General features: G+C 39.7%; 1 protein-coding gene across 1 annotated transcript; it reads left to right on the top strand.

Moving 5' to 3' along the window:
- Positions 1 to 6,526: 6,526 nt before the first annotated feature.
- On the top strand, positions 6,527 to 19,973 carry LOC124173427 (tektin-4). The gene is made up of 8 exons (XM_046552912.1): positions 6,527 to 6,626; positions 6,737 to 6,854; positions 7,885 to 8,189; positions 12,097 to 12,403; positions 16,511 to 16,725; positions 17,496 to 17,718; positions 18,728 to 18,882; positions 19,040 to 19,973. Exons 2-8 carry the CDS (start codon positions 6,813 to 6,815, stop codon positions 19,251 to 19,253), a joined length of 1,461 nt encoding a protein of 486 aa, XP_046408868.1. The 5' UTR covers positions 6,527 to 6,626; positions 6,737 to 6,812; the 3' UTR covers positions 19,254 to 19,973.
- The last annotated feature ends 4,223 nt before the right edge of the window (positions 19,974 to 24,196 follow it).

Here is a 24,196-nt window from a genome sequence, read left to right on the forward strand (position 1 = left end):
ACGGCGTCGAACCCGGCACCACCATCTCCTGGTGCTTCGGACCATGGGTCGCCCTTCGCGCCCTTGGTTACGAGCCCGGGAGTTTCACTGGACGACGATACCGCCAGTTTGATCCGCGAGCTGTAGAGCATTGCGGAAAAACTACCAGAGGCAGCCAGTAAGATCCTTAGGGGACCATTCCTCGAATTCAACAAGCTGCCAAGGAAGCATCACCTCCAGCCACCATTTCCTCAGTGAACTCCAGCGCCTGTGCACCTCCGTCTGATGCCAACCCAGCGCCGCCTGCAGCCACCATCACCTCATCCGCCGCCCCCGCAGCGCCGCCGGCAGCCATGCAGCCGCCACCGCCTGTCCAGCAACGGCCGCCAAACATAATCTACGCCACGGTCCAGAGCACGGTAACCCATGTGAACCACATCAGCCTTTTTACGCATGCGCATTCCCCATGTCAGAGCCTGGATTTAACCACCGTTCATGACAAACGTAGAAACAAGGTGATCACTGTTACTCCTATTGTTGCAACGAGTGACAAATATGCAATTCTTGCAACGTCTTGTGCTTCGGAAAACAATTCTCAAACCTCAAGTGCTTCTACTAGCGTATCTAATGCTAATGCTAATGTCAATAATTCAGTTAGTTTATGTGTTCCTAATTCAGTTAATGATTGTGAAGCCAGCACTTCACGCGATGTTACTTAGTGATATTACCCCTGCTGCACCTCCTAAGACTAGAATTCCCCCATAATAGGTTCAGACACAACAAAATGGCCATCACTCCACGCTAAGCTAATTTAATCTTGTCCTTCTCCCCCGATTTCACTTGCCACTTCAAAATCCTCCGCCTTCATTAAATGTTCTTCAGTTTCCGATTTCAACATTGCAAAGAATATTCTTTCAGAGCTTGAAATTCCCTTCAACACGTACCTATTGCCTCTCTGAGAATCGGCGCCGAGAATTCGCGTTGCGAGGAACACTTCCGTCGGTTGGCGATGAGCAAATCAAATCTGACCTTTTGAAGTTAGGCTTCCCAATAATTTCATGCAAGCGCATATTTTCAACTCGGCCTTCAGCCAAACAACGTGATCAAGGTCATTATCCACAGTACGCTACTCAAGTTGTGCAAGTAATCGCTGATGCTTCAATCGATGCCGCCAAACTTATGCAAGTGAATTATGTCGCTGGTATAAGAGTCTCAATTGATAATTTAAAAAAAACAGGCTATTCTTGTGCAGTGTCATAGATGCCAAGTAATTGGCAATGCCAAAATGTTTTGTAGTCTTCCGCCAAGATGCGTCAAATGCGGTGAAAATCACTTCTGTCAGGAATGCTTAAAATAGAAAGATACTCCAGCAATATGTGCGCTCTGCAACAGGGAGCATACTGCAAATTACCGTGTCTGCGAGAAGCATCGACAGGCAAAAGCTGCCATGAACGCCCGTCGAAATGTAGCATCAGCTCCTCAACCACCACAACTTACACGCTCATTCGCCGCCGCCGCCAACCTCGAACAATTTCCTTCTCTTCCCTCTGCCAACCAGTCTCCCGAACCAGAAATCCAACCATCAGAAATCAGTGAACTACTTACGTGGTTCACTGAAATCAGGTCCAAACTCTCCTCTCTCCACACACCCGTGGAGAAAAAAAACCTTCCTACTTACCCAATTGCTACTCCTTACAGCCACGCAATGAACACGCAAACCACAAACACTAATACGCTTAACGTCATCTCTTGGAACTGCAACGGCGTACGGAATAAAAATCACGAACTCCTTGAGTACGCCGCCGACAACAGTGTAGACATCATACTTTTGCATGAAACACCCTTAAATCCGTCGCTTTCTTTTTATTCACAACATTACACGATCTACAGACTGGAGCGCATCACGCGTGGCGGAGGAGTGGCAATCCTTGTCCGAAATAACCTTTCCCATTCTCTCCTAAATTCCCCCTCCTGAAGTGTTCGAAGCTCTTGGTATTTCAGTTCACACTAAAGCCGGTCCCGTGAACATATAAACAGTTTATCACAAACCCATTGCCGCAGACGATCTGGAGCGCCCGTTTTCCGTTCCTCATGGCTTATTCGTCGGCGACTGGAACGCTAAACACCCGTATTGGAACAGCAATAAAATCGACGAAAATGGTAAAATTTTATATTCCTTCATCAAAAATAAAACCTTTTTTCCGCTTTCTCCGTTACAACCCACACATTATGCTCCCCGGTCTTGCGACGTAATCGACTTGGGTATTTCTCACAATCTTCCCATCAAATTCACTCCATCAGTAATCTATTCCTTTACCTTCCTTTAAAATTTTCAATTTCTTTATCAAATAAAAAAATTTATCCTTCCGAATTCACAGTCACTGACTGGGATCATTTTCTTACTTTTCTAAATGATTCCCTATCCTCCCTCCCCCCAATTTCAAATCCCACTCCTGTATTAATTAATCAACAAGCAGAAACCATCACCTCGGAACTTCACAAAGCAAAAACCCGCGCATCACGCACTTTCACTCCCCGCAACAAAAGGCCCGAGAAATTCCCCCAATTTTTGGTCTCGCTCATCAAACGCCGCAATGCTGCTCGCAGGGAATGGCAAAGATTTGGAGTCTTAGAAGACAAAATTAAATACAATAATCTAGCCAACACAATTAAAAAAAGTTCTAAAATTCAGCACTATTTTGTGGGAAAAACACATTGAGACCTTAACATTAGAAACCCCTACAGAAAATCATGAAAATCATTCTAAACCAATTTGGCGAACCATTAGAGCTTTACAAAGATCGGAAAAAAAATCTATTTCACCCGCTAGCCTCAAATTCAGAACTTATCTGTAGACCAGCCCAAAAAGCTGAAATACGAGCTGATAATTTACAAAATGCCATGTCCCTTGACTCTTCATTTTCCCCGATTGAACCTGCTGTCAAATCTTTCCTTAAAAATCTTCCTTCTGCTTCAACTTTCTCTCACATTCCTAATCCTTCTGACGTTCGAAATATATTAAATTCTCTTTCTGTTAAAAAAGCCCCCGGACTTGACAAAATATCTAATACCCAACTAAAATTTGCCAGCCGTTCTTCAAACTTTCTTTTCTTAATTTCTGATCTATTTAATCACTGCTATTCTTTCCCATTTCTTCCCGATGCCTGGAAACAAGCTAAAGTAATTCTCCTTCCTAAACCAAACAAAGACCCTAAAATTCCAGGCAACTGTCGCCTTATTTCTCTTCTCTCTAACGTATCAGATGTTTTAGAAATTCTTGTTCTTCGCTGCCTCGAATCCTTTTCTTCCGCAAATAACATTACCCGGCCCGATCAGCTTGATTTTTGTCGCAAAATGTCTGCCCCCCACCAAATTCTCCGCCTTGTGGAGAAAATAGTCACGGCTTCAACCGCCGTTACACTACTGATGCAGTTTTTTTGGATGTTGCCAGGGCGTTTGATAGAGTATGGCATAACGGACATAAGGCATATGGTTAAGTTCAAATATTTTACTTTCTGTGGACTTTTTTTTAAATCAACAGCTGCTTTACGAACTTCAACTCCTCCAATTCCCTCCCTCTGACATTCTTTTCATCAAATCTTATCTAAGCCACCGCCAATGCTGCGTCGCCGAAGCAAAAACATTATCATTTTTAAGACCTATGGAAGCAGGCGTTCCACAGGGCTCAGTATTAAGTCCGCTACTTTTCATACTATACGTAAACGACATGCCATCTACACAAAAAACATCTTTACACATGTACGCCGATGACACTGTAATTGCTGCAACTTCACGGAAGGGAGACTCGAGCATAAACTCTAGACTGATTTGTGAATGAAAAACTTTGCTGTTTATACAATTTGGTAATTTCTACAAATTGTAGAAACAGCAAAGTTTTTCATTCAGAAATCAGTAAGATGGATTTCTACAACGTGAAGGCCTCTACTATTCAGTGCATCATGAACTCTAGACTTAGTTACTTTTTTATATACAATCATCATTGTGTCCATTAATATTGTTTACAAGGAATAAAATATTGAAAAAATAATTTAAAAAATGAAGAAATGAAAATAAACCAATGGAAAAAATGATAAAACAAATAAATAAGAACAAAAAAATAATAAAATACAATCAAAATGAAAAATATATAAATAAATAAATAAAGAATTGATATTCACTGGAAAAAAATTTTTACTTTCCGTGGACTTTTTAAAATCAACAGCTGTTTTAGTATGTAAGTTTCTGCTAATACAATCACCACAGTACCCCAAACAACACAAACAAATGCGCAAAATAAAATTGTAATGTAATCTGGCTGGTTGTGGTAAACATGGCTTACCAGCACGACGTTAACGCGACATTTAATGTGATTCCAGATGCTCGCTGTTCTCGGGTACATATTGATGATGATAGTATTTCCAGCCTGGGGAGTATAAAGAACGCTCCACTGCTATGTTCCTATAAAAGGCGTACAGGCCTACCAGCTGACAAGGTTTTGGAGTGAACGAATGCAACAAATAATAATGCAACAGTACTTTAACTATACCCATTCTCGTACTTTAACTTTAGTGGCTAGTGATGAATAGTACTTCAAAATGGCACTACACGTGAAACTTCTTCGAGAACAACAGCGAGACATGTAACATAATGGGAACAGTATGAAAGATTCATCACTTACCTACTCTGGCTTCATCTAATTTTATTTTTCATTATAGATACTGGGTGACGTTTTCCATGTAATTCTTTGTATTTGTAGATACCCAGGTTTACATTAGCTCTCTCAGTAGGTTTTCGCAGGTTTTTCACGCCCCCTTCTTGTGTGGGCGTTTTCCGGCAGTGGGTGTTTTTTCCAATATGGACGACAGTCAATATCCTTAGGGTTTTCTCACGTTCACTAACATCTTTTCACACATGGTCAATGGTAACTTTGTTAACCTATAAATTTATTTGTTGATCGAAAATGAAACTTCTATTTCTTTTTATGTAATTTCATGAGCAACTTGACAGTGTATTTAACTGCATATATTTCATGTTTGACGAGGGGTTAGATGGGAAATGGGACTTTTTAGTCCCTATATCGCCCAATAAAGACGTTTATTATTATTATTCTGCCCTGGGGGCGAAGCTGTAGTCTATGGGGGCGGAAAGAGGTGGTGGGGTAGGCCGAGGGGTCATGGCAATTTGAAAAATGCGAAGGATTCCTTTTGTCTCCGTTTTCAGGATTAGTTTTTAAAGTTTACATTGTTTTCCGACTCTAAATGTAATTTAAACCATTCATTTTAAACCTTCCTTACATTTTCAACTTGGCGACTCAATGTTGTCAGCAAAATTTTGCGACGCTGAGTAGGTACTTCGGCAAGGTGTAGGTTTGATAGGAGAAGGGAAATAAAACCAGTGTGTATACGTGGAGGAAGCAGGCCATCTTATAATTAGATTCGCTCCGATTGTAATTTCATTATAGCTATGTTCCGGAGAATGTTTTGCGTTTACATTTTGCAAAGCTTCAATATTCTCGTCCATTTTGATGAAAATAGCTGTCTGGTCGGCATGTCGCCACACTGCGGTTATTTGCGTCACTTCTAGCTGCTTATGTTTCTGTTTCTTATGTAATGCGTAAAAGAGATTATTTAGTAGTGTCCCCTACCATGTCAATAGTAGGATCACTGGTACGTACTTCTTCTACATTGAATGAAGTATTTAAAACAAATGGAGCATAAATGCATGATTTCTGTTTTTTCTTACGCATCGAAATAATTTAAATGCGCTGAAAATGAAAGTATAGGAAATAAAATTGGTTGTAGCCGATTAAAAATATTAAGAGTTATTTATTTCGGGAATAAGTCAATTTAAAAAAAAAGAGGATAATAGTTAAAATCTGGACAAAAACAACACATATGAGCTTTGATTAGGTAATGGAAAAGTCCATCAGTAATGGCAATAAGTTTATACTAGCATAAGTTAATATTAATTATAGAAAAGAGAGCGAAAGAAAATAAGTGCCCGATAAAATAAGAGAATTAAATGATTTTTCCTGTGCGAAGTCCGGAGATCCCAGCACGTGTTTTCTTAATTAAATGAACAAAAGATACGTTCCAGTCAGAGAAATTTTTTTCTCATTTATCTCCCCTGCGTCGAAAATTTGTCGTCTGCAAAGAAGTCGCCATTCTAAGATCCTCATTTTTTCTCAACTCCTTGGGTTCCTATTATGACCCTCTGAAAATCTAATACCTCCGAGACGTGCCTGTTTGATCATCTTTCGTGTCATTGAATCAGTTTATCAATCATTAAATCAGTTTTAGTGTTTGTTATTTTTGTGTATGTTATGAAAAATCACAATTTAAACTTGTCTCCAAATCATACAGATTATATTGTTTTTTTATTTTTAATTTTAGCGGCGTCCTTTTTTTTGGGATCGATACATACAATGGTTTTAAGTATGGCTTTTTAGAGCATGAGTATTGATTTATTCGTCATATCCCCTTTCCAGGGATTCCCGCGCGTTTTCCCGTGCGCGTTGCTATGTAAATGTTTGGGTAACTACGGCGAGTTGAACGGGCAAATTCCTTTTCCGCGTGTGTCGTGTTGTCGGTGTAGTCATGTTGAGTTTCTGTTTTATGTGCTAAAGTGCCAAGTGCTATCAATTTAACGTGCGTATAAAGCAATAGAATGTACACTCAATCTCAATTTAATAGCCAATTCAAGCTGTGGGAGGAATGCTTTTCGTGTTTTTCTAAAAAATTTCATGATTTTATTTCAGGATTTGGAAAATAATCGACTACTCATATTGATTTAATTCTTATACAAAATTACAAGATTTGGACAACTGCCTCAGTATGCCAGATCGAAATGTTAATGCCGTGGGGGGTGACCTAAAAGTGAGTACCTACAACTGACGGTACCTATTCTGTTTCGCTAGAGTACATCTGGGGTGCACTCCGAAAAACTGGATGAGATACTATGGGAGTGTTTGGCAGATATAATGAGTGTTGGTGTCCGAAGTGATACATTGTGATGCTTTTAATTATTTAATTTTTTTTACGTTTAAGCTCATTGTTCTACAAAATTTAAATAACATGACGAGTGTTCGTAAATCATCGTTATTCCACTATTACCTGAGATTGAATTTCATGTAGGAGAAGAGAAGCGTTGGTGAGTTCGTTAGTTTTCAATTGCATGATTTAGCAATGTCCTCGCGAATTATATGAATGCGGTTTTCTCGGGTTCGTCGCCGCGTTAAACTATTAAAGTCATCCGTCGTTTTAATCTCGACTCGTTCGCGCACTGTTTGAGGTACGAGTCATGCTTTGACCGAGGAGGAAAATGCACAGCGACAGTGAGAAAAGTATTCAAACCACACTAAACGTCGCACACCCCACATTATCACGAAAAATATGGGAGACGGTGAAGGTATTTAATAGGGATGGACGGATCCAGAATTTTTATCGGATCCGGATTCGTATCGGATCCTTGATTTTCGGAGCCGGATCTTTCGGATCGGATGTATTCGGATCCAAATGCATTTTTAAATTCCTGACGCTGAGATTCCCCCGATGATTGTTCAATCTCTTGGGAAGAGTCACACTATGTGCCAGTCGTATTTCGCCTTTTTTATTTTACACAGCTGAAATTCTCCTACGTAACCTCTGCGAGAGCTTTCAAACAAAACGGTTCATGAATCGCCTGCGACGGCGCATTCGGAGATAGCATCGGAACTCTTTTCAACCTTATTTTTGGGCGTTGCATGCACTGAAGCTATTATTTAAAATTTCCGATCCAGATCCGATGTCTTCCGCGAATTTGGATCCGATGTATCCGACGAAGGGTATTATCCGCGGATATTTGGATCCGAAGTATCCGATCCGACCATCCCTAGTATTAATATCTGTTCTATTTCCCCCCTGGAAGGTGGGTGCAGAGGAGTGCGAGGTTGACCGCGGGGGTCAAGGGAGCCGTCCGCCGCATCTGCCGCAGCCGGGAGACGAGAATGCCCACCTGGCCAAGCTGAACCCCGAGGCGTGTGTCGAGCAGCAGATGGGCCCCCTGGGCCCATGGGCCACGGGCCGCTGCAACTGGAGCCCCTTGGCCGACCTCACGGGCACGCGGCCCGTCGTCGACAGATACACCATTAGCCGCTATGACCCCGTGGAGTGGAGGATGAAGAACCACGAGGCACTCAACGATAGCTGCCGGGGCGACCACAGGGCCAAAATGTGAGAGAAGTGCTACTTCTATAACTATTATAATATTAATTTACATTCGTTCGTAACATAAAAGACGTATAACAGAACCGTGGCCCTAATAATTGAAATCGGCATTAAATTCAATCAGCAAAGATGGAAATATATAAATTATTCGTTAAAACTGCCGCCAGAGGTCGTCATGGTCGTAACAAAGAAGTATATGTATGCAAATATTGCAGTAACGGTGAAAATAGCTATGGATAAACGGGAGAATTTAAGTAAGCATGAAAGAAAACGCATAAAATGCTAAATAAAAGGCTTTTGAAATAGACGACGCACAATTGGCCCAAGTAGAAAAAAGCTGCTTAAAGGTTATAACGCTGTTATTATTGTGTTTATATTTGATGTTTAGATTGATTGCCATAGTGTTTAATCCATTGTTCCGAATTTAAAGTTTTTGTGCGCATTTTGTTATTCGTAAAGGGTTAAGATGGTGAAAAGCGCCCCCCGATATTTTGAGAAATAAAAAATGTACACTTAAAGCGCATCCAAAATTATGTGTTTACCCAAAGTTTCAGGCTTCAACTATGGAAAATGACCCCAGAAAAAAATGAAATACGATTTTTAGTTTTTTTAACCATATCTCCAGTTTTTATTTTTGTAAAATTGTGTTATTGATTTTAAATTGTGTATACAATTATGATCTATAATCCTGATTTTTTTCACAAATTTTGAACCGAATACATAAGTTTGAAGTTTTCAAAATTAAATCAAAAAAATTTAGGAAGCAATAGACACGACGAAAAAAATATTTTTGTTACTCCTATCTTAAAGTATAACGCTAATTTTTTTCAGATTTTTAAAATTGGTGGAACAGGCTCAAAAACACGAATAACTGCTTTGCGCCATTTGAATCTATGCATTCCAGGAGGATATTTGATTTGATTGTTAAGAGCAACGATTGTTGATCAGTTTCTAATATTATTGATTAAGAATAAACATTAACACAAACAATGCCTATCACACTTTAAATATTAATCGTTATTATTGTTTATAAACATTCTGTTAAGCTTTAATTTCCTAATTTCTGCGTAAATATGACAGAAGTCATGGTAATTTGCATATCGTCTTTTCGAATATGTATAAAGGCCGTTTTACAAGGGGCAAGTCATTGCGGAGGTTAGTATTGAAATCAAATTTTTGAAATTGCGAGAATCCGTGCCTGCAATTAGAGGAGGGCCTATTTTCTCCTCTAGCAGTAGTGTATTCTCTCGTGTAACAATTCACCGCTTTACTCGAAGCAAGTAAAACGGCCAAAGTCACACTAGTACAGAATTTACGGCACAAAATATCATTAGGCAAGACCCCGTCATTAATTTCCTTAGAGATTCCTTCATAAACTAAGCTGTGTGAAGCAACATTTTATGTCCGATTAATTCCTTCCTGCTAGACCCTTTAGATCTTAACCTGGTAGACCCTTTCCATAAGTTTTTATTTCATATTTCGTTTGAACAATATTTTTCGGATATTATGCGTAAGGCAAGATCGCTTCCGCAATCTTAAATACCAATTATACATCAAATAAAACTGAATAACATATTTTCATTAATCAATCAAACGTACACTCTTGCAAATTGTTTAATAAAATTTGGATGAACCAAGAGAAAATATCCTGATTTCGAATATCTTTGATTGTATTGCATACGGAAGTAGTTTTATTTGGAAGTAGTGTCATATGACTATAAGCACTGTACTTCATTAAATGAGTGAAAACATTATGTAATAACAATTCAAAATTCTGGACGCTGTCAATTTTAAAACACCGTGGAACCGTGGCCGATGGAATAGAATGTATTTATTGAAACAGTATCCATGAGACGAGAAGAATTTGTCTCGACGTTATCGACGAGGTCGGCCCCAAGTTCACACTGTGGCTAAGGAGAAGGAGTCGGGCTAACTGCTGGAGAGAAGAAATCCTTGTCACATCTTCGCCCTCACTAGGCAACAGCCCTAAGATCGGTTTAACTAATAGGTACCGCATAGAGAGGAGGTCTGGAAGACCGACGCGTGACGTCATCGTCGTCCCACAGCCGGGCTCAGCATTCCATCATTCCCAGATAGTTGCCTCTATTGGCCAAAATACATCTCCGTGCAAGAAGCTAGGACCTTTCGAGGCTAAAAACAGTCCATCCATAATTAATTTTAGGCAATGTAAAATGCGAGGCGATTTCATGGAATGTGTTGTATGCAGTGAATGCGCGCTTCCTTCGATAGTCCTCCGATACCAGATCACTTCCCCCTCCCTGGTCGAGCCAGTAAAATGCTTTTTTCAACAATTTTATGGGAACGCTATCTGAATGTAGTCCCTTAGAGATCCTTCAATCTACCAGCATTGAAAAGTTTCTCTAAAAGTTTTTATGAAGAACTGTAAATAGTTGGATTTTTTTCAGCACAAATTTCATATTCTGTCTTTCTATAATAGAAGGGTAGTGAACGCCTTAAAAGTGATCGGATGTCAGCATTCAACTGTCTGACCACACTCAAGGGAATGAAGTTCCTTAAAGGCAACGAAAGAATGCTGATATTTCTCCCCACAAGCATCGTCAGAAGCAGGGAATAAATGATTGTCCATTGCTTTGATTCATTTGACTGTGACGCTCGTCTTGTATCAGATGAACCAACTCAAACAAAAAAAAGTGACGCGGTTGGGTCTGATGGGTTTGGATCCAGAGTACTCGAGTCACTAGGGTTGGTAGCAATTGAGACTGCATTCCGTTGGTCGTATTATTATCGGAACCTTCACTTACAACCCTGTAGCCAATATTTTGCCAAGTAAGAATAATTATTGTGTAGAATTAAGAAGAAAAACTGCAGGCAGATAGTCCATAAATCACCTCCTCAAGGCAGAACGTCAAACTGGGCATCATAGAAGCGGATGCAGTTTTCGCTGCTGAATGAGTAACCTGCAACGTAAACACTTTCATAGTCCAACTTTTTATAGTCTTTGGACGGATTTTGTCCATCATGAGAATGGAATTTCTCTTTTGTTCTTTCAGCTAAGAGAAAATAGTTTTCGCGTATGTAAGGGAACAAAAAATCCGTGCGCGGACTTAAACTTAAACTGGCACTTTCCTGTCGAATGGTTTGAGAGTTGAGAGGCTGCAATCATGCCGGAACTCCTTTCGAAACAATAAATAAAAGGTGTTTTTGTTTTATCAAAATTCTAACTTAATCGCCCACTTCATTTTCTTCAGACAAAGACTCCAAGACAGGTCAAATAATGTATAGCTTACAATTAATTTCAGCCTTCTAAACTTGTCGTTTTCCGCAAATAAAACAAACAATTTACAATGTCGTGGAGGTCATAAACTGTTATGTGCGTACTACGGATTAGAAAATGCCGCCAGAGTGAGATTACACTTCAGATTCGTGACTGAATGCTAGGCACGTGTCAACTGAGTGCGAACAGAACAGGTTTTTGCGTGGAAAACACGAATTAAACGGCCTCTTTTCACTCAGTGGTTCAACCGTAAGTTTGGTTTGAATAGGTGAGGGTAGAGCTCACCTCGGTTTGAGCCAAAGGGGATTGAATTTCACGCGGGCAGTTCCTTTCCTTCATTTGCCACCTCCCTTTTCGAGGATTTTGCTTCTGAGGGCGTCAGAGGTCTTTATTCGGGATTAGCGGGCTGATGGAGAATATTTAAAGAAATAATAACAAATATTACTTCTATTGGAAAAGACAAACTTCCTCAATAGTGTGAAGATGTGCTTCATGAGTGAATGATCCGTTAAAGAAAAAGAACAGGTGAGTGACGAAATGACCAATTGGACCGGAGCACCCTAAAATCAGTTCCACGTTGTACTTCCGAATGCATCGCTGGTTGCAACGTTTTTCTCGCAGAGTCGAGGCATGCATTGTCGTTTTGTGTTCGTTCAGGGATGAGTTTGCGGGTCGGGCTTGCATCAAGGAGGCGTGCAACCTGACGGATGGCTCGCAGGCGGAGAGCACTGGACGTCTGGCGGCGAGGGCGGCCGAGTTGGGCGGCATGAAGATCCGCGTGGAGCACGCGGAGGCCGGCATGCGCGAGGAGATGGAGCTGCTGGAGCGGCAGAGGGCGCGCGTCGTCACGGCCATGGGCGTGCTCGAGATCCCCGAGCAGATCGTGGGAGAGTGCTTGGAGCTGAGGACGGGCAGGCTGGAGGACGACCTCGTGCGGGACGCCCCGGAGGTGGAACTGGAGAAGGTGGGTGTCCTAAGGAGAACTGATCGATGGCAAGTACCAACGAAAAACAGTCTTCCTCATTCCATTATTTCCTCACGGCTTAAAAATGATAAACACCGCAAAGTTTCCGCCCGAGATGCGGTGAGCCGCTCGGAAAGAGTCAGTGACGTCATCAACTTGCTAACAGCAAGGGAGTATGCCTTTCAATATTTCGCCGTGAATTTCTCTAGAAGTACGCGTTCTAGAGTAATTCAAGCAAAAGTTAGGGCTCTTTATTTTTCAAACTATCCCACAATCCTGAGCGACAACTGATTGTGAGCGACTACGCCTGAACTCACTATTCCAGAAGTCTTTGGAATGAGCACTGCGAAACTTCTACTTGCTATACTCTGTGGCCCACCTACTACTGGTCTCATCAATGAATTTTTGAATTAATTTTTAATTTATCCTACGTAAAAAATCATCATTTTTGTCTATATTAATGCTCGTATTAATGCTGATGTGTGAGTTCAAATAGCAACCATCTGAGAGAACTCTTATATCTTAATACGTAACCTACATATTGACTCAGACCTAGCCACTCAATACATTTAAAAAATTGGGTACGATCCCATTTGTTATATTGGAGGCAAACGGGAATTAAAACGAAAACATATATGTTCCTTACTTGGTCATTCTCTAACAAAAAAAAAAAAAAACGCGAAATTTTCCGGCCATTTTTCATCAGTCGGTGACGCCATCAAAATTATGGTCTATTTACTCGTTCCAGGGGAAGGGCTCATTGAGGGACGGAATCGCTAATATAAGCTTAAACAGCAATGTATAGCACGCTTGTATATTTCGCGAGAACGAAGAGGAGGACCAGTGACCCGCTTGGCAGTTGTTTGTGACGTCACCGGCTTATCTGCGAAAGGCAATCGATTTTTTTGGCCGTAATTCTCTAGAGAAGTAGGAAATGGCGACGGATTGATCAACGGGAAATTACGGGTCTCTGATTCAAACTCTCAAAAGTCTCAAATCCAAACGTCATACTCTCATAATCGACAATAAACAGAACTTTATGAACGAGCCCATAAAATGAGGCGTTTGAGTATTACTGTAGTCGTCAAAATGATGTGCCGCTGTACTTTGCAAATCTTTTTCTGGACTTTAGTGCATGCAGTCACAGTAAATGATACGTCATTTAAAGAAAATTGTATTCTCAATTCTGATTTATTTTGTATTTTATGAAAAATTCAAAAATTTAGACACGCGGGTGCAATAAATGACTCCGCGCACCATAAAATCAGCCGTTTTGTCGTATTCATGAACTTTGAGACTCAACCTAGGGAAAACTACTTCGTCCACAACATTCATCTTCCACAGTAAGTTGCAAACATTAATTTAGATTAATAAAATGGCGTTTACGTATTTTTAGAACTCATATTTTGTTGTAAAATAACGAAAATGTTTAAACACTATCTAGTCCAACAGTTTACCCCGAATGAAAAATAAAATTAATAGAAACACTTGCTAATTTATTTGCAATTTTTCTATGATGCCAAAATACATTATCACTTCCAGATAACTGGCACTGGCCCGGCGCGGCCCCGTTTGGCAACATGACATTAATAGAAGTTTAAAGTCACAAATAGCAATATTTTTATAGATTATGGATCATGGAAAATTTTCAAATAAATTAAGAAGTGTTTCGATTAATTTTATTTTTTCTTTCGGGTTAAACTGTAGGACTATTCAGTATTTAAATATTTCCTTATTTTACAACAAAACATGCGTTTCTAAAAATACACAAAAGTTATTTATCTAAATTAATGTTTGAAACTTACTGTGGAAGATGAATGTTGTAGACGCAGTAGTTTTCCCTAGGTTTAGTTACAAAGTTCATGAAGTTGACAAAACGGCTAATTTTATGGTGCGCGGAGTCATTTATTGCACCCGCGTGTCTTCATACAATGAAGTCCAGATATAAATTTGCAAAGTACAGCGGCACATCAATTTGACGCCGATAGTAGTCAGCGTGATCCATAGCCAAATCACTAGTAGAAATATTGAATAGTAGGGGTTCAACTAGTGATCCTCGCGGTACCCATTGGGTCATTGTTTCAATGTTGATCATGTCCTATTTTCCATTTTAGTGTGAAGGTTCTCTTGCTCAAATAAGATCGCCGATGGCGCTGAAAATTTCTCTCATGTCAATGTTTTATACAAAAGCAGAAGCATTGTGTTAAACGTTTCTCGGGTTTCCGCGCGGGCAAGAAATTCTAATGGCGGCGACGCGTCCGCGCCCTAAGGATTTCTTGCCCGCGCGGAAATCCCAGTTTATTAATTCTGTTCGCTGGAAAAGTGTAAAATCATAAATATTGTGTTAGACTGTTAGTGGGGAGAAACATAGTAGTAGTGTAAACTGGCCATTTAATTCCGTAGTGACAAGAGGTGACAGAAACAGTGCAATCAACAATCAATCAATCTCCGCCAATTCACTGACAACGAGAGTTGACGACCACCAAACCAAACCAGCCGGCATAACCATCTGAAAATTCTCACGTACACGTATCGATAGAGCCGTGATATCGGTAGCTTAAGTAATGGAAATCACCATAAAATTTTAAATCGTACCAAAATAAAAACGAACTTTTATATTTACCCACCACAGCGTGCATTTTTCGGGAAGTTGCCTAGTCGAACTTCCGCTGTGGAGTAGTATTCTTTATTCCTGTAGTCTGCGAATATCGGTAAATGCAATGTTTTTCACTGAAGTGCATGGCGTTCGTCTTGGCCCAAATTTGCAAAAAATAGCGGAAAGAGTGTGACTTTTTCGACAGTTTTCAATGAAAATCTTTCCTCGCCCTGACGCACTTTTTGGCATTCTTTCTATCATCGAGAGAGCAAGATTTTTTAAATTTTTGTCACATCCATTTGATCATCTTCAGTATTCTTTTACACCACATTTAGAAAGCTTTTGATGAAATTGAAAAGTAATCTCTCCAATGGCCATAATGTTTGGAATCACTTCATAGATAGTACGTGCCTGTGAATTTCCATCAAGTACGTGAATTACTGTGGTTTACTGGTTTGCCGGAAGGGGAGTATTTTTTGCAGTGACCAACCCCAGTATATCAACCAGCACCCCCTCCACTAGCACTCTCTCAATTCAAAGGACGTGGGTTGAGGGGCCTCGCTCTAAGGTTGCCTTGGCCGAGATACCACTCCCACACTTATCGTGCAACACTCACTCACTCCGGGGAAGATTCTCGGGCCATAGCGATGTTAGGGGTCACCTGGACGTTGGCATCTGCATTTGGAGACCACTTTTCTGTTTCACTATTAAGGCCTTGTTCTAATTCACCTTACCTGTTCTAAAGCCTTTACTTTTGCTGCTGCTGCTTTCGTCCATGCATCTCTACCTGTGTGCTCCAATTGTTAAGTCCCAATTCATCGGCTTCTCACTTTTACCTAGGGGTGAAGGAACTTCTCTTTGGCGAATACCCTCTTATTTTGGGCCTTTACACTGACTACTTCTCCTTCGCTTCGTCCATCGCTGGTCTTTTGGCTTCGCAGCCAGCACAACTCTCTCGCCCTCTCAATTCCATCGTCTGTGACCAATAATTCATTTCTGGAAAGGCATTCCATCCACACAATAAAATAACGCATCAATTTTAACCTTTCAATTGCGTATCATTGTTTAAAATTTATGTCTTCTGTAAAAGTGATTTTTCACTTATTATGGCTGAAATTGAATCATTTTTCCTCGGAAATCTCCTTCCCACTCTATTTTTGAATAAACTTATTTTTTTATTGAAAGCTATTAATGCTTGCACGAATATCTCAGCATCGGTGTCGGCACGGTAAAGTCCTCAACTGCCGAACGAAAGGTCGCGGGGTCGAGTTCCGCGTGGTAGGTTGTCTCTATCCAGGGCATGGTTGTTTTAAATCGTCCTCCGTTCTTAATCGTTAGATTTATGCGCCGTAAAGGCCTATAATGCGTTTTTTTTAGGTCGGCGGTTTTTATTCTTAAATAAAATATGTAAGATCATATTTAGGTATTTTTTTGGGAGGGAAAGTTTTTTATTGAATGAAATTGTCCTGGAAGCATAATAACTTTTGAACCCTTACTCTTGCATGTCGAAGGAGTTATCTCTGATACGGGAAGTGAACCTACTGATGCAGAGGTTGGTCAAGCAAGCTGAAGATCAACAGGACATCAATAAAATGGCCAAGCAACGAATCGAGTTGGACTGGAGCGACAAAGCCGAGGCGCACATGATCGACTCGGAGGCCAAAGCACTTCGAAACCACTCCACCAACATACTGAAATATCCAGGGGCATGCCGACCACCTCAAGGGTCAGTATGTTGGAAATATTACAATTCTCCACTGCATGAAATAAAAGCTTCAAGCGCTTCGTCAGGTTTACTGTTTAAGCTCAATGGACACGACCCGGGTTTCGTTGCAGAGTTACATCTTCAGGTGACTTGGTCATGATCAGTACATCCGTATTTATTAAGAAAAAACATGTGCTGAGAGGAAGTGGGATTGGAGAAAGATGGAAATGGCATTGTTGGGAAGATGGTGAAAGGGTTGGGAAATATTACTACTGAGGGGAAAAGAGTTGTTTTCAGTGCGAGGTTAAATGTGCAATCCAAAAGTTGAATCTTTTTGAAAACAGCGTTTCGTGACGTAACTTCGTATTTTTAAAATGATGAAGATATTAAGAAATTTCCTTAGAGTTCCACCTAGTTATATAATTAATTTTTTAACCAATGAATTTGTATTAGAGCAGGATCACTAATACTTTAAGTCCGGATCCCAGAAATATTCGCGGAAGGAACGACAGGATTCGATCCGCTGTTGAGAAATCACGACTCCCTGGACTCATACGATGAATTGAGTGCAGAAGGAGAAGGGAAGGATTAGAATTCGGATGATCAGGTCACTCAGAAAAGTAACTGTGTTACGACGCCCAGGCCTTGCCTATTAATCGCAAAAAGTGAACCTTTGGAAGCGCATAATACTTACATTTTCCATGGTGTATAGCCTTCAAAGAGGAAACCCCATATGTGATTGAATGAATCGCATTCGTGTTCTTGAGTGCATGTATGGTTTTTCGTGGCAGGCAGTCTACTCCTGAAGGATGGAAGCACTTCTCCGAGGAGACTCTGTCGCATGCGGAAAAGGAAAGGATGGCTTCGGCTGAGCTGCGACGTCTTATCGATGTCCTCCTCACGGACGCGTCTCGGGACCTCAGGACTCAGAAGGACGCCGTGGACGTGGCGCTGGCGGACCGAATCAACGAGACAGAGCTCTGCAGGAAGCAGCTGGAAGACCATCTGCAGGAAGTACGCTGTAGCACCGAAAGTGACTTTGTCGCGTAGTAACACTCAGTGGTTCAAAGTCATCGACAAATAGAGAGAAAGTCGCCGTGAATATAATAATTATGACCAACCGGGATTCGAACCAGGACGTCCAGATTGCAGGTCACGTATGCTATTAGTTACCATAGCTTATTGGTGTTACCGGCAGCAAACCGAGTTCTGGTAACAATGGAAATAACGCGCCTTCAGAGACGAGCGCCCTTTCCAGCCAGCGGGGACTAGAGCAGTTGACCAATCAGGGATGAGCAGTGAGTCGTCATCTGAAGTATATACACCGGCAGATTCGATGGCTATTCTCTTTACGCAGGTCATTCTGCATTTCCAAAGTTGGGGCTCAAATTCGGATGTCGTCGCAGATGTATCAAGTTACGGGGATTGTTTAGAATTTCAATAACTATCCGCCTACGGCGCTGGTAAGGGCTCACTACCATGGGAATAGTTCATTTCAATTGCGTCATTGATGTTGCAGAAGGAAATGCATGGAACTCATTGCATGGATCATTTGACAGACAGCTCTCCACATTTTGTAGTTTTCACTCGGAATACCTTGGCCTGAGGAAACTTAAAGTAATATAGTTAGATAAACGTCGCTTACTTCATTTGAAAACCTAGGACGGAACAAGAAAGAACATTCCTGTAGCATACCTGACCGGCAATTGGGAGATCTGGGTTCGAGTGTCGGCTGAGCCAAATGATTTCTTTCGAGCCGAATTTCTCCTCTGGTACGATTTAGGAGCTCGGTTATGTTAGCTTGATAAATGCAATCAAAATTTGTCAAGGAAGACTTAAATCATGTTAAAATGCTTTGGAAAGGCACTTCATATTTTAGAAAATTGTCTAAGATTTTATGCAATTGCCCCTGAGGTCGCAAGTATTTCAATCATCATTCCAACTAGTAAACGTTATGCGGAGATTTGAAATATTAGTGTGATTTGTTTGCTAAAATTAATTCTGATCTCTCTTCCACCGGCAGACTCTCAGGAAGATAGGAGATATGGAGAGGCTTAGTGCAGACCTTCGGAAATGCATAAGGAATCATGATTATCCATTGAAAGTTGCCCAGACAAGGCTTCACAACCGACTGGGGAGGCCTAATGTGGAATCCTGCCGTGACAAGCCACAATATGGGTTCGTTGTTGAAATGATATACCATATGAGTTATTCTATGTTTTTCTGAAGTTCCATGAATGCGTATTTATTTTTGTGTGCATTGGACATTGTTTCGTTCTGCTTCCATTGTTAGTGGACCATCTTCTTTTTCCCTACGTGCATTGCTTTTTCTCAGGCTGATCGACGAAGTGAAGAAAATAGAGGATTCGCTGACAGCGCTGAGGGCCAGACTGCAGAACTCGGAGGACACGCTGACGGAGCTGAAGGCCGTGAGGGCGCGCCTCGAGAACCAGATCCTGGTCAAGCGAAAGACGCTCTCCATCGACAAGGGAAGGTGCCAGATCATCCGATCACACTACCCATCCACCGCCGAACTCACGGGATACTGAATACCACTGAATACCCTCCACCCCCTCCCTCCCTCCCTCTCTGCCTCCACTTTTAAAATAACATGGGGAAAATTCAAGTTTTGCTCTCATTGTTGGCAATGCATTGCTGCTGCCATTTTTGGAAATGTATTATTGCTGCTGCCATTTTTCGCGATGCATTATTGCAGCTGTCATTCCTGGAAATGTATTATTGCTGCTGTCATTGTTGGCGATGCATTGTTGCTGTCATAAGATTCTGGTGATTTAATTTTGCAGCGTTGCGAGACTCTCTCCAAATAAATAGGCACACTCATCTCAAGGCAATTTGCAGTCAATGCGAACGAAATAAATGTGAATCGGGTAAATTGCGTGAATATGAACTGTGAAACGTTTAAACTGGACAACGACTCTCTTCAAAATGCGCACAATGTTTCATTGACTTCAACTCAAACTCAGGTTCAATAATTTATAATTTATGCGTAGTGAAAAATTATAAATGTTTTACAGATTCTTTTTTCGTTTTGTGTAACAAAGGCACTTGAGTGATATAGCATGCGTACCCTGGAAATTTTCGCATTAGTCTTTCATCCTCTAAATTTGTTGTGAGAGGATTTTGTTGTGAAAAGAAGAAAAGTTGACGAGAAGATCATACTTCACCGGATCATTGCTGCATCGAGGCCCTCTTGTTACAAATGTATGGCCTCGTGTATTGCTTCGTAATAAATGCGCTGATTTCTGTGACCTTCCCTGTAATTTTTTAAAGTGAGAGCCAAGTGTTTTCGTGGGAAATGAGTAAAGATAGCGTTAAAATTGAAATTAAATTATGGCGTACGGGATTGAATACATTAAAATATAATTTTCAATATGGCTGCACGCATAAAATTTGACTAAATCAGCTATATTTGATGACGCATTGACTGCGCACTTACACATTGTATCTATGAGGGAATGTGGGGTGGACTTAATTAAATGGCTAGCATGAAAATTATCACTGTGCTAATGTAGATATTCGATTTGAATTTTGAACTTCTAACAGTCACGTACAGATTCAACGCAAAAGTTGAATAGGATGTTTGAATTTTTTGCCGCGGACGGAATCATTAGTAGTGCGAGAGCTGAGCAATGATTGATTCATTAATTAATCTTTAAAATTTTAAGCTAGATAGATTCAATACCGCACTTTAGTATTACTTATTTTTAGAGAACTTATTTTTTGCATACTGAAAATAATATTAGCTACAGAGGTTGCATTTTTGAAAATCAATGTTGAAAATACGAAAAACGAGGCCTAACGTCTGAGACCCTATTGTATTTGGTCATACTTACGTTTTTTATCATCAGGATTACAGCACGACGAGAGCAAATGCGTGACTATTAAACGTTTAAGGTAGCAGTGTCATGAAGCAGATTTGCTTCGAGGGGAATTTGGTAACGTAAGATAATAATATAATAATAATAATATATAATTTATTCCATTTACAATCAAATATTACATTTTAGAACATACTTAAATATTTTGGAATATATAGGTACCCCTTTTAGTAGTTTTGGGGCTACCATCATAAACTTTTTACATAGGTCTGGTGCTAGCACACATGAGAAGTAAAATTTCTTTGTATTCAGTTATTTGTTCTATTGCCGATTGCATTCATTATTACAAAACGTATTTCAAATATTTGGACAAGGATAACTATTTTTCTTATTTTTCTTATATAAACGCATAATTACATACATAGAATATACAATATACCTTTTATTGTAAACTTTTTAACCCCCCTTTCTTAGTAGAAACTCTACTTCCTCACACATCATAAGCCATTTTTTAACTGCGGATTTAAATCCCCATCTTTTTTCCGAGTTTGCTACATTACTCGGCAACATGCTAAACAATTTAGGCCCTAAGTAATTGTATGACTGTCGATAAATTTCGGTCGTCGGCCTAGGTATATGGAAGTTTCTCCAAGCTCTAATGTCATAGTTTTGTGGTCGGGCCTTTTCACCACTACGGTTATAGAATATTCTAAGGACTTTATAAATGAATAAATGCCTTAGTGGGAGGACATCTAATTTTTTGAATAGAGGAAATGAGTGGCTTTTCCTATACGATCGTGTTATAACCCTGATAACCCTTTTTTGCGCCACTATCAATGGTTTAATGTTGATAAAATATGCTCCACCCCAGCAGGCTATTCCGCATTGCAATCTTGAATTGACGAGAGCATAATATACCATTTTTAACACTGATTCAGGGCATATGTATCTGAGGAAGTAGAATTTTCTTACAATAGTAATCATTTCTGATTTTAATTTATTTATGTGAGACTTCCATTTACAATTTTGGTCAAAATATATACCTAAATATTTTATGTGACTAACCTGTTCGATCAAAATACATTTATCACAGGAAGTAACATTATCTTTTATACAATTTGCACATTGATAGTATAGTTTACTTTTGTTTGAGGTAGATTTACTCATGCTAAACATAATATATTTCGTTTTTTCACTTAACAACATATAATTAGCCGAAAACCACATATTGAGTGTTAATAGATCACTTTGTATGTGTTCATATAGATCATCAACACTATTAACAGAGTAACTTAGTGCAGTGTCATCTGCGAATGACGTTAATTGACCTTTAAACCTGCCAGCACATAAATTGTTTACATATATTAAAAACAGTATGGGTCCCAACACAGAACCCTGTGGGACACCACAGGTGAGTCGAATCTTTTCACTGTAGCAATTTTTGAGACGCACACATTGATCTCGATCACAAAGATAACTTTGAAACCAATCATATGCGGTTCCACGTATACCCGCTTCCCATAATCGATTCATTAGTATGTTATGATTAATGGAGTCGAAGGCTTTGGTAATGTCTACAAATAAGCCAGCAACTCTACAGTTCTTATTCAGTCCGTCGTTCAGCTCTGAACAGAATTTTAATAATGCATCCTCTGTACTCTTACCACTCATAAATCCAAATTGGTTTTTATTGAAAAAACTATGCTGATTTAGAAATTTAAGAAGTCTGACTTTAACAACTTTTTCTATTATTTTAGCAAATACAGATAATAGGGATATTGGTCTGTAATTATTTACGTTCATTTTATCACCTTTTTTAAAAATTGGTATCACTATTGCAGTTTTTAATTGTTTAGGAAATATTCCAGTATACATACTTAGATTAGCAATATGGGCAAGGACCTCCGAAATATTTGCATTTACTTCTTTTATAACTTGTGTGGAAATATTATCAACACCTTTAGATTTTTTAGACTTTAATTCCTTAATAATGCTGCTAATTTCTTTCGCATCAGTAGGAACAAAAAACAGTGAGTCAATTGAATTGGAGGTTGGGAATATTTCTTTGTATTTATTCGTATTACTTTCAAAATAATTGTTCTGGGTCAATTCTTGAATTACTTTACCATAATGTGAACTAAATTCGTTTACAATGTCCTGGCACTTAGTGACAACGATACCATTACTAGTTCTAATTTTTACACAATTCTCATTTCCTTGCTTTCCTCCCGTGAGTGAATCTAAAATGCGCCATTGTGCAGCGGTATTATTGACATTACTATCAAATAGGTCCCTGTAATACTTTTCTTTGCGCTTTTTAATATCATATTCTAATCTTTGCGTGTACGATACGTAGTACCTATTTAGCTTTTCATTTTCAGGGTGTTTCCTCATTTTTTTATACAGAAAATTTCGCCTAGAAATTCTCCCGCACAAAGCGTAAGTCATCCATGGCCTCTTCATTCCTCCCGATCTGTTACTGTCTGACACGTATTCAGCTTTTTCAATGCAGCATTTCAATTTATTTATAAATATTTCATAGGCTTCATTGACATTTTGTTGTGAATAAACATCATTCCAGTCACATCTTAGCAAACTATTATTTAGATGGTTAAAGTTTATCCGGCAATGGCTTCGATAAACTCGTTCGTATATATTAATGGGTACATTAATATTTAAAGAACATGATACAGCATGATGGTCTGTTAAACCCCAATCGTCCGCTCTTCCCTCATACTTATAGTTATCTCTACTTCTGCAAAAAATGTGATCTATACATGTACTACCCGTTTTGCTAATTCTAGTTGGTACTCGAATAAGCTGGTCCAGTCCATGACTAGCCATAAGGGTTTGATATTCAAAGGAAATATCGTTGGGTTGTAATATACATAAATTAATATCACCAATTACAATTAAATTCCTCTCACTAGAGATGGTTAATACATTCTCCAATTCACTCAAAAAATGTTCAACAGGATTAAAATTAAGTCTATATACACCAATAATGCTTATCCAAGAAGAATCATTTATCCCTACTGATATTTTAACCATATCAGCAGTTTTTAATTCACCCAGATCAATAGAAGAACACTCATAAGTATCTGCTACATATGCAATAACTCCTCCAGCCCTATAGTTATTGTTACACACATCAAAACTCCGATAGCCAGTTATTTGATACATAGATACTTCAGTGTCATTGACCCAAATTTCTGTCAAAACAATTACAGCGGGTTTTATATCGAGATTAATTAGTTGAAATACAAATTTATCAAAATTAGCTCTTAGACTTCTTATATTTTGATGCAAGACAAGGAACCTGCCACCATTAAATTCACTATCATTAACAGTACTCTGCATTTTGTTAGTAAAGATAGGTTGAAGACATACATAACTCACTCACAGAATGCTTACAGTTTCTCCAGGTCATCAGAGGATTTCAGAGTGATTACTTGATCATTCTCCTTCTTCCTCATGAGTATTGTCCCATGCCTTAGCCATAAATATTTGTATCCCTTTTCTTTCTTCGCAAGACGCGCAGCAGCGAAGAGTCTCCTCCGACCTGGACTCAGGCTCTCGTTTATGTACACCGGAGTATCGGTCGCCAGGCCCAGGTGCCGTGTGGAGAAGGTCCTTTTCACTCGCCTCTTTTG

The sequence above is a fragment of the Ischnura elegans genome, chromosome 1 (genome assembly GCF_921293095.1).
Source record: "Ischnura elegans chromosome 1, ioIscEleg1.1, whole genome shotgun sequence".
In the NCBI taxonomy this organism is placed as follows: domain Eukaryota; kingdom Metazoa; phylum Arthropoda; class Insecta; order Odonata; family Coenagrionidae; genus Ischnura; species Ischnura elegans.

What these genes read in the sequence shown, in the direction of transcription:
- LOC124173427 (XM_046552912.1), top strand. Translation starts at nt 6,813, where the DNA reads ATGCCAGATCGAAATGTTAATGCCGTGGGGGGTGACCTAAAA. An exon ending in CGGAGGTGGAACTGGAGAAG is followed by an intron (nt 12,404 to 16,510) that starts GTGGGTGTCCTA and finishes TGCATGTCGAAG; the next exon opens with GAGTTATCTCTGATACGGGA. An exon ending in TGGAAGACCATCTGCAGGAA is followed by an intron (nt 17,719 to 18,727) that starts GTACGCTGTAGC and finishes TTCCACCGGCAG; the next exon opens with ACTCTCAGGAAGATAGGAGA.